The sequence below is a fragment of the Pangasianodon hypophthalmus genome, chromosome 8 (genome assembly GCF_027358585.1).
Source record: "Pangasianodon hypophthalmus isolate fPanHyp1 chromosome 8, fPanHyp1.pri, whole genome shotgun sequence".
NCBI lineage: Eukaryota > Metazoa > Chordata > Actinopteri > Siluriformes > Pangasiidae > Pangasianodon > Pangasianodon hypophthalmus.
Genome location: NC_069717.1, coordinates 4,196,633 through 4,209,853, shown reverse-complemented (window position 1 = coordinate 4,209,853; position 13,221 = coordinate 4,196,633). Strand labels below are relative to the sequence as shown.

At 38.7% G+C, this 13,221-nt stretch overlaps 1 protein-coding gene and 1 long non-coding RNA gene across 4 annotated transcripts in view; one reads left to right on the top strand and one right to left on the bottom strand.

The window, feature by feature from the left end:
* The window catches only part of tfe3a (transcription factor binding to IGHM enhancer 3a), a 33,439-nt gene that overhangs the window by 5,959 nt on the left and 14,259 nt on the right, over nt 1-13,221 (bottom strand). For 2 of the 3 annotated variants that reach the window (XM_026928195.3, XM_053235924.1), the window contains exons 3-10: nt 12,479-12,719; nt 11,766-11,990; nt 7,396-7,491; nt 2,415-2,532; nt 1,767-1,820; nt 1,509-1,565; nt 1,062-1,137; nt 705-852 (exon numbers count right to left, since the gene is read on the bottom strand). In XM_026928195.3, coding sequence (XP_026783996.3) covers nt 705-852; nt 1,062-1,137; nt 1,509-1,565; nt 1,767-1,820; nt 2,415-2,532; nt 7,396-7,491; nt 11,766-11,990; nt 12,479-12,719 — 1,015 coding nt within the window. The remainder of the gene's footprint in view (nt 1-704; nt 853-1,061; nt 1,138-1,508; nt 1,566-1,766; nt 1,821-2,414; nt 2,533-7,395; nt 7,492-11,765; nt 11,991-12,478; nt 12,720-13,221) is intronic. The other variant, XM_026928196.3, reaches the window with a different exon arrangement.
* On the top strand, nt 846-12,567 carry LOC128318694 (uncharacterized). The gene is made up of 3 exons (XR_008302152.1): nt 846-1,844; nt 11,759-11,978; nt 12,434-12,567. It is a non-coding gene; the product is annotated as an uncharacterized LOC128318694 (long non-coding RNA).

Genomic DNA, 13,221 nt, shown 5'->3' with positions numbered 1-13,221 from the left:
TTTTTCTTTCTTCATATTTCACTTTCCTTAAATCTTTCTATCTTTTTTCCCCTGTTCATTTTTCCATTCTATTTTTCCTTTGTTTGTTTATTTTTCTATTCTATTTCTGTTCTTTCTATTCTATTTAATTTTCCTTTCTTTTGTCATTTCTTTCTTGTTCTTTCATTCATTTTCCTTCTTTTCTTTCTTTCTCTCCGTTTCATTTTCCTTTCTTTATGTCGTTCTTTCTTTCTCTTTCTTTCTTTCTGTTTCTTCATTCTCAGATGGCAGAATCATGGAGAGGCCATGCCTTGACAGAGTTTGAGAAATTCTGTTGCACCATAGCGTAACTCCTGGTGTCACACACGCAGAAAAGGAGCCTAAAGTGGTGCCTTATTTATGATTCTTGGTTCACGTCACCTTTTTACCTTAAACACCTCCATATAAAACTAAAACACCTCAATAACTTGCTTTCTGGCTCTCTACTTATCAAACAGTGAGACTTTCAACACTGCCCTCAAGCACTTCACACTGCTCTGATTCCTGCCTGTAGCTTTAACTTAAATCAATGTCCAAGACAATATAATGAAGGTGTTTATTTTCACCTATTTTGTCACCTTAAAGTGTCATTTACCTTCCGATACCTTCTGGCACGTACACTGTTGTGAAACTCTCCACAGCAGGTGAGTGTAAAGCAGAGAAGAAGAAACTGAAGGAGATCATACCTGTATGCGGAGCAGCAGCGCACGGTTGGTGTGCTCCAGCTTCTTCTGCCTCTGCTCCATCTCTTTAGCCCTTTGCTGCTCCTTCTGCAGCTTACGGATGTAATCCACCGACGCCTTCAGGATGGTGCCCTTGTTCCAGCGCATCTCACTGAACACAAGGGGCAAGCGCAGAGACACGGTTACACACCCAGACCAGATCCAATCCCCAGCTCACACAGGATCAGTATTAACGTTTACAGAGCACTGTGGTATTACATTTTTAAGTTAAAGTGTACAAGTCTGTGTCAAGTGTACACAACAAGTGTCATAAATACACTCATAACATTCAGGAAGGAGCAAAGTGAGATTGATACTGACGGGTCGCTGGATTTGGGAACGAGCTCTCCCAGTTCCTTAATGCGGTCATTGATGTTGAATCTCCTCCGTCTCTCGACTGTGAAGGAATAACCTCGCTTAGTAACATAGTAGTAACACTAATTATTAATAATACTGTCTAAAAACACAAACCACCCCAATTTTTTTATTTTTACTGTTCTGACTTTCACCTAATGCTCATTTAAAAAAATCTTCATGCATACTTTGGGGCTGATTTACTTTTTAAGCAAAACAGGCTTTCATTAGAACTCCTTAGTCCTGATGATTATCTGTTCATGACAAGCCATAGAGTAATCAGATGTGCTTAAAAAGTCACTGGTTACCTTCTACTTTCAGCTCACGACTAATGAGAATATGGAAATGAAAGTTCAATTTGATTCAGAAACCACAGTCAAAGGTTTGGAGCAAGAGCAAAAATATAAAACTCACTGAGGTTGTGATTGTCTTTTTTCTGCCGTTCCTTGATGAGAGCTTTAGCCTCAGCATCTGAAAACATTCACAACATCATGGAATGAGAAGATTTTCGCAAATACCCCACACTGCTCAGCAGGAATATGAAAAATAATTGGCAGATTTCTAAAATTGGGTCTTATAATGGAAATTAACTTATTGTCTCCATCTACCACTATGGCAAGTAAAGCACAATTTATATTTTTTTGACAGATTTAAAATCTATGCGACACTCACGATAACTGCTTAATTTCAAAGAATGACGCTCAGGAGATGTCTGTGAAGCACCAACTGTCAACGGAAGCGGTACAGATGGTAAGATTGACTTTATGTTGCACTTGTAAATTGCAAATTTGTCACAACTTTAACTTGTATAAATATAACTGGGTCCCTGGGTAGATTCAGGACGTTCTTCGGATGGCAACGATATAAGTGCCAGAGCAACGGGAGGGGAGTTTGGGTTTTAATGACAGAGGGTTGTTCATTGCCACAACAATTAAAAGAAAATGTCAGTATAAATGAGGTAGCACTACTGCAGAAAGGCAGCTCAAACAGACTTCAACCAATCGCTGAATTTAGAGCTCTAAATTGAAAGTGTGTGAACTTCAATTTAAAATGGATGGAATAGGAATCGTCTACAGCTGAAATGGGAGAAAACTGGAGGAAAAATATTACTATTATAAATATTTTTTTACCCATTGGAAAACTTAGTTTCTTATACTCTACCATGATATTACTTTAAATTACTTTACTGGCAAAACTGCCTCAGCCACAAACGACCGAGGGAGCAATGGGGCAGAAATAAACAGACAAAGGTTGAATGGGTTGTGAAAAAAAACAAAAACAAAGAAAAAACATGCAAGGGCAATGAACAGGTTGAAGTACCTGTCAGCTCCGTCTTAACGTTCTGCAGGTTTGCGGGACAGGAGTTGCTGACGGTAATGGTGGGTGTGGTCATCCCAGCACTGCTGTACACATCCAGGAGATTTCCTGAGACTGGCAGCTGCAAACCACCAATAGCAGAGTGTTAAATCAGGCCCCGCCCACTCACTGCATTATCTCTATCTAAACACTGCAACAGCACAGCGTGGTGTGCCATGTGCATTTAGGACAACACGAAATAGATGTGATATCGCCGAACTGCCATTTCACACCTCTCAAACACAATCTGGTCATAGACAACCCCCGTTCTGGATCATGTATCATTTATTACAAAATCAGACAAAAAACAATGCTGCATGAGAAACAGTAAGCGAAACACCAAGTTGTTTTTCCATTCCGGTCATACCAGTCTTATGATGGCATCTTCACCTGTAGCTTAGAAATCCAATAGCGTCAGCCGTAACTGGCACTAAGGAACACACCGGACGTCCAACCCTGGCTTACTCACATCCCGTAATGCTTCGAAATAAAAATGCTTCATTTGCAACCACGAACAAATATTGTGCTTATCTCTGCTTCTTTCCCGACAAGAACACACGTTTACCTCCTCCACATGCCATATGGACAAGTTTTACATCCGTCACACTCAATCCATTTATCATTTACATCATACTGTCTCATTTACTAGACATAATAATGCATCTGCTGCACTGCATGCGATAACTGTATAAATCCACCCAATGTGGAACGGGCTTAAACAATAACAATATTCCAAGGCCATGTGTGATATCGTGGTCTTAAACTTCTAGCAACAGTGCTGCTATCAAAAACTCAACGATCCACATAACCTAATTCAATAAAAGTTTTAATAGTAATTTCTGCATTTTAGGCATGTTGTTAAATATCATGCCCTATCATTCCAAATTTACTGTTAAGGAATCAATAAACTACAACAACAACAACGCGTTTATAGATTAAAGATTCAGTGCAAAAGTTTCAGCTACAAAAACAACCAACAAAGAATCAATGGTATTTTAACTTCCTTCAGAACTTCCTCTTTCTCCTCAGTGCCTGTGCTTTGCTATTCGAACATGGCCATGTGCTTTCTCGGACATTAATCATATAGTCTACGAGACAATGACAACTCAGTACAGACACAACCTCCTAAGTCTTGTTCCCACAGCTAATAATTTACACTGATATTTGTAATCTAGCTAATGAATTTGTAAGCCAGAAACATCCTACCTGTTACAGACGACATCAACATAACTACGTCCTGCTGAATCTGTCATCATACTTCCAAAAATCAAGAGTGTAAAAAGTACCCAGTTTACCTCAGCTTTAAGCCTTTTCTTTTCATTCTCCGGCACTAAAACCAGAATCCTCATCTTCTCCTAACTCTCCAACAGCATGCACTTGTTCCTCTTTCTGTCACAGCTTTTTTTTTTTTTAAAAAGGAACGTTGAGAATGGGGAAATATCTCGCAGATAAAAAAAGGCTTTCACTGTTGGCTATCAGCTTTAACACACACACACACACACACACACACACACACACAAACCTATGCCTCTGTGTGTGTGTGTGTGTGTGTGTGTGTGTGTGTGTGTGTGTGTTGGTGTATGTGTGTATGTGTGTGTATGTGTATATATATGTGTGTGTGTGTGTGTGTGTGTGTGTGTGTGTGTGCGTGTGTGTGTCTAACCCCCCTCCCTCTGTGTAACTCAGAGTGCACCCCACCCAGCACCACCCTTTGGTAGCCATGTGTCAGAAGTGTATGTTGGTTTCCAGAGAACTACTGAATTCCAGGAGCTCCTGCACAAATTCAACCGCACAGATCCAAAAAGGAGCCGGTTTATTAGCGACATGCCGAGGCCTGAGCGCTGCTAGCAGCACTCATCAAGTAATTATGTCTACAAGAATTACTGCAACAAGTGCTTCCTGAATGCCAGCTGAACTGAACTCATTGCCACGAATATGAAACTGTATGAATCTGTATTCAATACTATGTTCAAACGAGGTAGTTAATCAGTGTATGCAAGCAAAGTCATGCAGTCATGCATGTTTACGAGAAATGGCCCACGCTACATCAGATGCTTTCTGAAAGATCAGATTTCACGTCTGATGCAACGGTAATGTTTCTCAATATGGAAGAACCCCCTGCAAAGAAGTGTAATTTTGGTTATATGTAAGTAAAGTTCCAACAAATCTGTGGGAAAGGTTGATATTTTGATATTTCCACTGTTAATATGTCCTTACGCTTGTACAGAAGACTAAGTGCTAGCTAGTACGTTATCATTTTAGTTGTACAAAGTCTTTTCTAGGTAATTCAGAAATGGATCTGAGGGAAATGAAATGCTCATTGTTCAGAGTTGGTCAGGATTTGTACAACTTTTGTACAAGCATCCAAGACAGGGTTTATGTCTAGACCATCATCAAGAGACATTAAAAAAAATGACTACTACAATTATATATAAATTAGAAGATGGCAAGCATTCAAATAATCTAACAAGGGTCTAGTATATTGCCAATATATTACAGCATGAATAGTCCCGGTTTTAATTATTACATTAATCACTGCAAATTTGGTTTAATGTAATAATATCACTTCCACCCTCATTATTCATTAGCTTATAAAATAGCACTTGATCCAGCACATTCTGTTATTTTTCATTTCATTTCTTTTTTCTGCATACAAATTAATGAAGCCACAAGACACTAAATTAAGATCATGAAATCATAATGTGTGAACAGGATGTAGACTGTTTTATCACACTTTTAATGTTCATATTTTGAGTTGACAAAATAATGAAGCACTGCCAGTGTTTTTTGTTAATTTGATGCACTCTCCTGTAAAGAAAACATACCCACAGTTGGAACGATAAGCTGACCAAGCAGTCTACACTTATGACCAATCTCCTACACCAATCTGGTTCACTTTAATTCATAATTTTATCCATAAAAAATGCGGTCCTCAAAATAAGCAAGTTGTCTCCTCCAATGTCCTCCCTTTTTTTTTTTTTTTTTAAACAAACTTTACAGGGACAATACTATTTATTAATAGTGTCTTACTTAAGTATTTATTATTGGCCTCAAATGGCATTCCACAGTGTTTTTCCGAATGCATTTACAGCCCAAAACATAAATTTCAGCTGACATATTATGGTTACATCAAACTGTCAGCCAGTGGTGCTGGACTTAATACTGCTCTTCACTCGAGCTAACATTGCACAAGAAAAATGGGTTCAAGTTCAGAATCGCATGTAACTGAGACACACCTCTGTTTTACTCCATCCCATGTGTGTAACTCACCTTCCAGCTCCTGAATAGCACTTAAGGCTATAGTTATGTCTGAGGTTTGAATACCGATGTGCGCAATTTCAGTATTACAGCCTTATTATGCTCACTCAGCTCAAATATGGCCCAGTGGCTTTATCTCATTTCCACTGTCACTGTTTTTACCTTTTCCTTATGAGAAGCTTTACAACTACATTCTAGCTGGTTGAATTGTAATTTCTATGTAATTTACCAACACATTTAAAGCAAATATTATAATTTTCAGTGTGTTTGTCTCAATTCCACTCTCACCATGTAAATGTCTTGACACTGTCTGTATTAGGCATGTCTAATATATAACGATTTCATCCTTCCCTCACGATATTACACTGTCTTGATATCCAGTGAAGTTCACTTAAATTATATTACATTACCAGACCTGCCAACGTTTACGCATTTATTTATAGGACCTCTGCAATTTCAATCTGGAGTACGCTAGTATGAGTTATCACTCAACACTATACCAGAAGAGAAGTTTGTTATCCCGATAAAACTGGAGATAAGCCAATCAACAAAGGAATCTGGAATAATCTGCGCATATGTTTTAACCTTTCCAATATTAATTGACACTGCCTGGAAGCCCCGCCCCCTTCCCCGCAATCTCACATGCTCTTAAGCGAACTTGCGGGGCTTCCTTGATTTCCGTCAAGGTAAATGACAACTATCTTGTGTTCGTTAATATGAAACAAAATCTATCAGTGTATGTTCCACTTCGCTAACATTACACAAATATGCGCTTAACATTAGTTAACAACATTTATTAGATATTTCACTGAGAATCTTCATCCAACAACGGTCAAAAATTCCACTTTCAGTTTTTGGCTGAAAGACAAAATTTTGATGAAGTAGGCCTACAACAAAGTGTCAAATCGCACATTTAGAGCTAACAATAATGTTAATGCTGATGATAATTCCAGAGTGATTAAATATATTCTTTTGTTTTTTTTCTCCTGTGCCAGCCACTGCAAATGCTTTCAAAGATTTAGAGCAGCAGAAGAGTGAAAATGTTAACTATTTGGAAATATTAACAGATGCACTCCTATGTTATTTTTTGTTTAGTGTAAATTACTGGGGATTCACTTACAAGTCTACGAACTAGTTGAGGTTTCGTGATGCAGCTGCTGGCAAAACAGCTATGACTGGACAGATGATATAATATTATTACACCCTCCTGCATGCTCCTTCAACCAGAAATGGTGGAAATGCGGGTATTTCTGTCTTATTTTCAGCTATCGGGTCTGGGCGATTACATCATTTATCTATTTTTTTTTTTAAACGGACAGTCGCAAGCAGGGAAAAAAATCAACATCACACAAGCCTAGTCTGTATTGTAGTGGTCTAAATCATTAGTCTTGTTTCTAAGCTTATAATCCGGGTCTATATCTTCCAGTTTCCAGACAATAGTGTTCCCACTACTTCAGCAGGAAGTGCACAGCGTGTTTCCCTTTCCATGTCAAAAGCACAAATTCACAAGTTTTGTACCTGCCTCTTACGAAGCAGTAGAGCAAATCAATTCAGACCACTACCACACCTTAAAAACACCTCTGTAACTTCTACTTGCTCCGTTTAAAGAATCAACAATGAGAGTTTCAAATGAGCTTTGAAATGACAAAGCTTTCAGCCGCCATGTTTTTGGGAAGCTGGGACATACCGTGTTGGGCAGCTGCAGGCCGGTGTCGATCAGCGTCATGAACTCATCATTCAAACTGGACTCCAGGCTGATGATGTCATCAATTACACCATCAATCTGTGTATTAATGAAGAAACAAAACCAATTACAAATAGTTAGCTGAGCAGAAAAAAAAAAAACAACAACAGTTGCTTGACATTAAAACCTAAAGGTCCTTGAGTTGGTCACTGTCTGTGCTGAGTCACAAGGCTTATAGGTCTAAAATAAACACAGAGCAAAGCAGTTTCATGGTGACACACTGGCCACACTGCCATGAGACATACAGCAGGTCATTTCAAACATCAGCTAAACCACATTACAGCCCATTAGGTGTAAGTCCTGCTGCCTTAACAGCACACAAACATTAACCTCAGACAGTGTGTACTTCATAGTATGGCTTTGCAGCAGCCTGGCTGAAGCACACACTCTGGTTTATTAAGGACGGTTAAGAAGGAGTCGCACATCCAGTGGAGCTTCAATAGCCAAACCCCCAAAGCGTGTTAAGTGTGCAGGGGCCCATTGGGCTGCTAGTGTGATATTTACCAGCACAATGTGGTACTGAACGGTGAGCGCACGAGAGGGGCTGGCCAACTTCACAAGGACCTGACAAAGCATGCTATTGTATTTACAGAGGGAACTGAACACACTGCTAAAGGAACTAGACATACTGCTGCTCCATTATTAGAACAACAGTGCATTAATTATTAAATAGCTTAGCATTTCATGGCTCTAAATTGGGTGTATTTAAAGCTTAAGCTGGCTCTGTTTTGTCGTGCAGACTACTAATAAGAGGAGCTAAAGCAACTCGACAAAGCAGGTCTGACTTCCTTGCATTCTGAGGTGCAGGACTGTTCATTATTAGGTTGTGAAATTTTTAGCTAAGTCATATTTTCTTTGTTAAGGAGTGTGTTTTTATTTGATATATAGCCTTAAGCTGCTGCAGATTCCTTAATAGTTGCTAAACATTTATATATGTCCCAATATCACTATTTCACAAGTGGTGGAAATTTCAACAGCAACGTGTAACCAGTCTTTTCTTTTTTTTTTTTAAATTAGTATGGAGACAAAAGTAACTATTCATGGCTAAGTCAACTTACTGAGGACAAGGTGCTCATTCAAGAGAAATAATGTAACCATCACTGTAATGACAAAAAGTTATTTTTATAAAAGCTGGACATTGCATCCAACATGATTTTTACTGTAGTGTCATTATTACAAATCAGTACGGATTTGCGTGAACATTAATGGTTATTTTCGGTCATAATCGTACATTAACGTGACGTTAAAATTATAATTCTATGTATCACAAATCATAAGTTATGTGATGCAAGTATCAGCGTGTACGCTTCTTGACAGATCATTATTCACACATTCAGTTCATACTTTTGCTTTCTGTGTTTGTAGATTATACACAGTTGGTATCTGTAACCTGCAGAACTTTCTGTTTTAGCCCCACCCCCTCATCTGTCTTGAGCCGTACATTTGGATCATTCTACAACAATGAGATGTTTCAGTGAAAACCTCCAGAGTAGTAATCGTGTGATTTGACAGCACAGGGGCAGTGGTGGCTCCAGGGACGCTGTATCATGGCTGACCCTGCTCTCCTACCCCGCCTTCCTAACAAGCTGGGATATATGACGCAATGACTTTCACTGTCCTGTACTTCTGTATATGTGTTTAGAAGCCAGGATTTGCAGTTTGTGTAATCTAACGATTGTACATAAGTTACAAATCTGATTATAAATCTGCACGTCATAAAATTGTGATCTCACCACTGCAATTACTTAAAGTTACTTTTAACAGAAAAAAAAAACCCCACCATAAATTTTTATTTATTTATTTATTTATTTATTTTAAAAAGTGTCACAACGACGTGTATCAGACGTCAGCTACAGAATTAAATTCCGTAATAGGATCATATCAAATCATTACCCTCTAAGCCTTCTTAGGATAGCAGTAATCTCTGACTGACACAAGGCTACATGTGGCACCACTGGGCAATAAGAGAAGTTTTCAGTTCCTGTTCTTTAATAGGTCACAAAAACCCTGACCAGGCCAGTTTCCCCACCTCCAGCCCTAGACATTATTCAGAAAAGCACAACACATTCAGACACGCGTTCAGGCTGTACTCAGAGTCAAGTCTGTAGTTAACACTGAAATCGTACACATCTGTATTCAGACCTCAGATGTTACTACAGACTTGCGCCCTATTCAGTCAGTGACGCAAGCTGTAACTATAGAATGCCATTCAAGAGCACAATTAACTACATATTAATTACATAACACTTTTAATTAATTAAATGTATTGTCCCTGTAAAGTCCACAGAAATGTTTATTTTTGCACAGAGGACATTGAAAAAGATTGGAGGCAGCATCTTATTCGTAGATATTGCTTATTATGGATATCATTATGAACTACTCTTATTTAAAGTGAGGTGTAAGCATAGCAGATGAAAGATTGGTCAGCTTTCCTTTAAACCATGAACATGATTTCTTTATAGAAGAGCGCATCGAATTAACAGAAACATCAGCATTTTTTTATTAATTTAACAACTCAAAGCAGTATTACGTGGCTAGATTAAATTGTGTGTGCAATTAACAGTTGCGCAATTTTATTCATTCTTAATAAGATAAATATTTTTCATGTACCATATGTGCTGGATTAAGTGTTATATTACAAGCTTCAGAATAATCAGGCGTGGAAGCCATGTTGTTAAATTAAACCAGATTTGCTGTGATTAACGTGATAATTACAACTAGGACTATTCATGCTGCAATACATTGTCAATATACTAGACTTCTATTAGATGCTTAACCAAATGCTGACCATCCTCTCATTTAAATGTCATTATATTTCTTATTATATCATCATATTAGACTTTGTTTTTATTTGCTTATTTTTTAACTGCCTCTTGCTTTTATGTTGCATCATATCACATTTGACACCAAAGATAAAAAAAAAACAAACAAACACCACAATCTTCTTCTTCAGTCCACATATTCTATACTATAATTTTTTTGGCCTTAAATGAGAGTGCTTGTTTTCAAAGGTAGTAATCTAGACATCATTGAAAAACCCTGGATCAGTGCTTCTACTCAAGAAAGGAGAAAAAGCAAACCTTGGAGGCGTGAACCAAACACACGTGACAGAAAATAAATTTTAAATGAATGTTGACATGTCTTTTGACTACTGTAAATGAATCCACATGTTATATGTTAAATGTTATATGAGGGATAATTGCAGTCTGCATGGTGTATTGTGTCACTTTACTATGGTGCCCTATTTTATTTAAACCTATTAATGCCACATGGATGCCAGACATTTCTTGGAAGCTAAAACTGCCAAAGAACAGGTTTCTGCCAAGGTATGTGTAGCACCTGCTAAGCCAAATGAAAACGCATACTGTTGAGCGTAATGACATGCAGAGAACTCAAGCCGAGCGTGCTAACCACAAACTGTGTGAAACTGACTATGGATAAGTCTTTGTTTTGTTAACTATTGTTTTACAAGGACTTCTGGCCACTAAAAACCACATCCTGGCCAAAATAAACACATTTACCTTTTTCACTACTAAAAGTGAAAGTATCATTTTTATTGAAATCCTAAAATCTGACATACACTAATGCAGGGGTCTTCAACTGGCAGAAAGTCGTGTAGATGTGGACCAAGCAAAGTATTTCAACAGACTGAACCGAATACTTGAATAAATATTTCGGTCGAGAAAAATGTATGGGGGAAAATCTAGCCATAGTTTTCAAGGAAGAAGAAGAAGAAGAAGAAAAAAAACCCAGATCCTTTGTTGAAGACTGTTGCAGCCAATCATGTATTTATGCAAATTATTTCGTTCAAGGCAGCTCATCCTACCAGAGACTAATCACACAGCTAGAGCTCAGAAATGGTAGCGCTTTCACAGAAGACTTTTCATTTTAGTTACCCATACCATCATACCTGATTAGCAAACTCAACATGGCTTGTTCAAAAAAGAAAAAAAAAAAATCAGCAACAAAAACACAGTGGACACAGAAGTTCGCGTTTATCCTCCCAACTTCAAAATCCAAACAGATGACTTTTGAGTCTGTGGGTCTTTTGAGTCTGTGGCACTAGTCAAAAGTGGTAACCACTACGAAACAAATTGTAACCACTTCAAATGGTCTATTTGTTATATATAGCCATAAACTGATCAGTAACGGTTAAGCATTAAAACGTAGCGTGTTGTTGCAATTTAGTCATGTTTGTCGCTTATCCCGACATTTATAAGCAAGGAAATTTATTTAACTCAACCATAAACAAATGTACGATGTATAACGAGATTCCTGTAAGAGATCTGAGCTTGTCACGGTTTAGGAATTACCTCCTCTTTGTTGGAGCTGAGGCTCAGCACAGCCAGGGGGCTGCTGGGAGTGCTGCTGGCGGCCGGGGCCAGCTCGGGGGCGGAGCCTGACTGGGGCGAGGGTGACATGGCCAGCGTCTGACTGGCCACTCTGTTGCCGAGGGTGTGGGAGAGGTATTGCTTCACCTGCTGCCTCTGAGCCTGCTGGATGTGATACTTAGTCGGGTTTTCCAGGTGAGTCTGAACCTGAGGAGACGCAGAATAAACACAAATTTCGCTTATTTTGTTGCTTAATCAACACTCTGTCTTTATATCTGACCAAGAATGTACTACACATGAAAATCGCATGTTTAAAGAAGCAGTTTGTAATTTTTTTTAGAGCCTACTGCCTGCAAAGTGAAGTGCAACTGCAACATAAACATTGTCAAGCTTTCGTTTTTAAAACCCACCCCATATGCAGAAAACTACATATGCTCTATAAATTGTCTTTTATAGGGAAAAACAGCAGAGCAAACAATCCACTGTATGGCAATTTTGCAAATCACAGTTTTTCTAACGAATAATTGAAATTATAGATTTACTAAAGGTCTAGAAACGCTTTTTAAAATTACAAACCACACCTTTAAATATTAACAAAGCACTTCACGAAAAAGAAATGATGACGTCATCACTGTTAAAATCTTAATCAGTCTTACAGCAGAGCACACAGAGTTCTTCTCCATTAGCACACCTACCTTCAGCACCTCCACGGGGACCTGTGTGGTCGTGGGCCGAGTGTTGGGCAGAGAGGACGAGACGGAGATGGCGGGAGTGGAGTCGATGGGCCGAAGCTGAGCGCTGGACGCCTGCTGCTGGGCTTCTCTCCTCTCCTGGTCCTGCGCCTGCTGCCTCATCAGCTCCTGCCTCATCAACACCCGTGAGGACATGGCGGATGTGCTCAGGGTCACAGCAGGAGCAGCGGGGGCAACTGAGCCACTAAAGGAGGGGGCAAAAAGGGACAAATTGGTCTAGATTACAGCTTTCAGCACCATCATGTGCCATAACATTATTAGTAAGAGTCTGAGCTAGCCATTAGAAGGTGGTGAGTTCAAATCCCAAGACTGTCAGAAAGCCTCCTGCTGGGCCGCTGAGAAAAACACTTTGTTAACTACTGCCTGTTTTTTTTTATTTATTTATTCTCTCTCAATCATAAGCCAATCATAAGCCAATCATAAGCCAAACCATTTGGCAAAGGAATAAATGTGAATGTACTTCTAGTCCATCAATGACCACTAGGCTTTAAATTACTACTGAGCTTCTCTCTATTGATATGATTGCACTGAGTTGGATATAAAAGGCAGAAACTGGTCCAACATCAGATTTTTTTTTTATATATGCTAGTCAGCACGAGTAGAGTAATGTGTGTTTAAAAGTAAAATAATTAAATGGAAAATACACGTGTTAAAGGTACAATAATTACTAGTACAAATAACTTTTT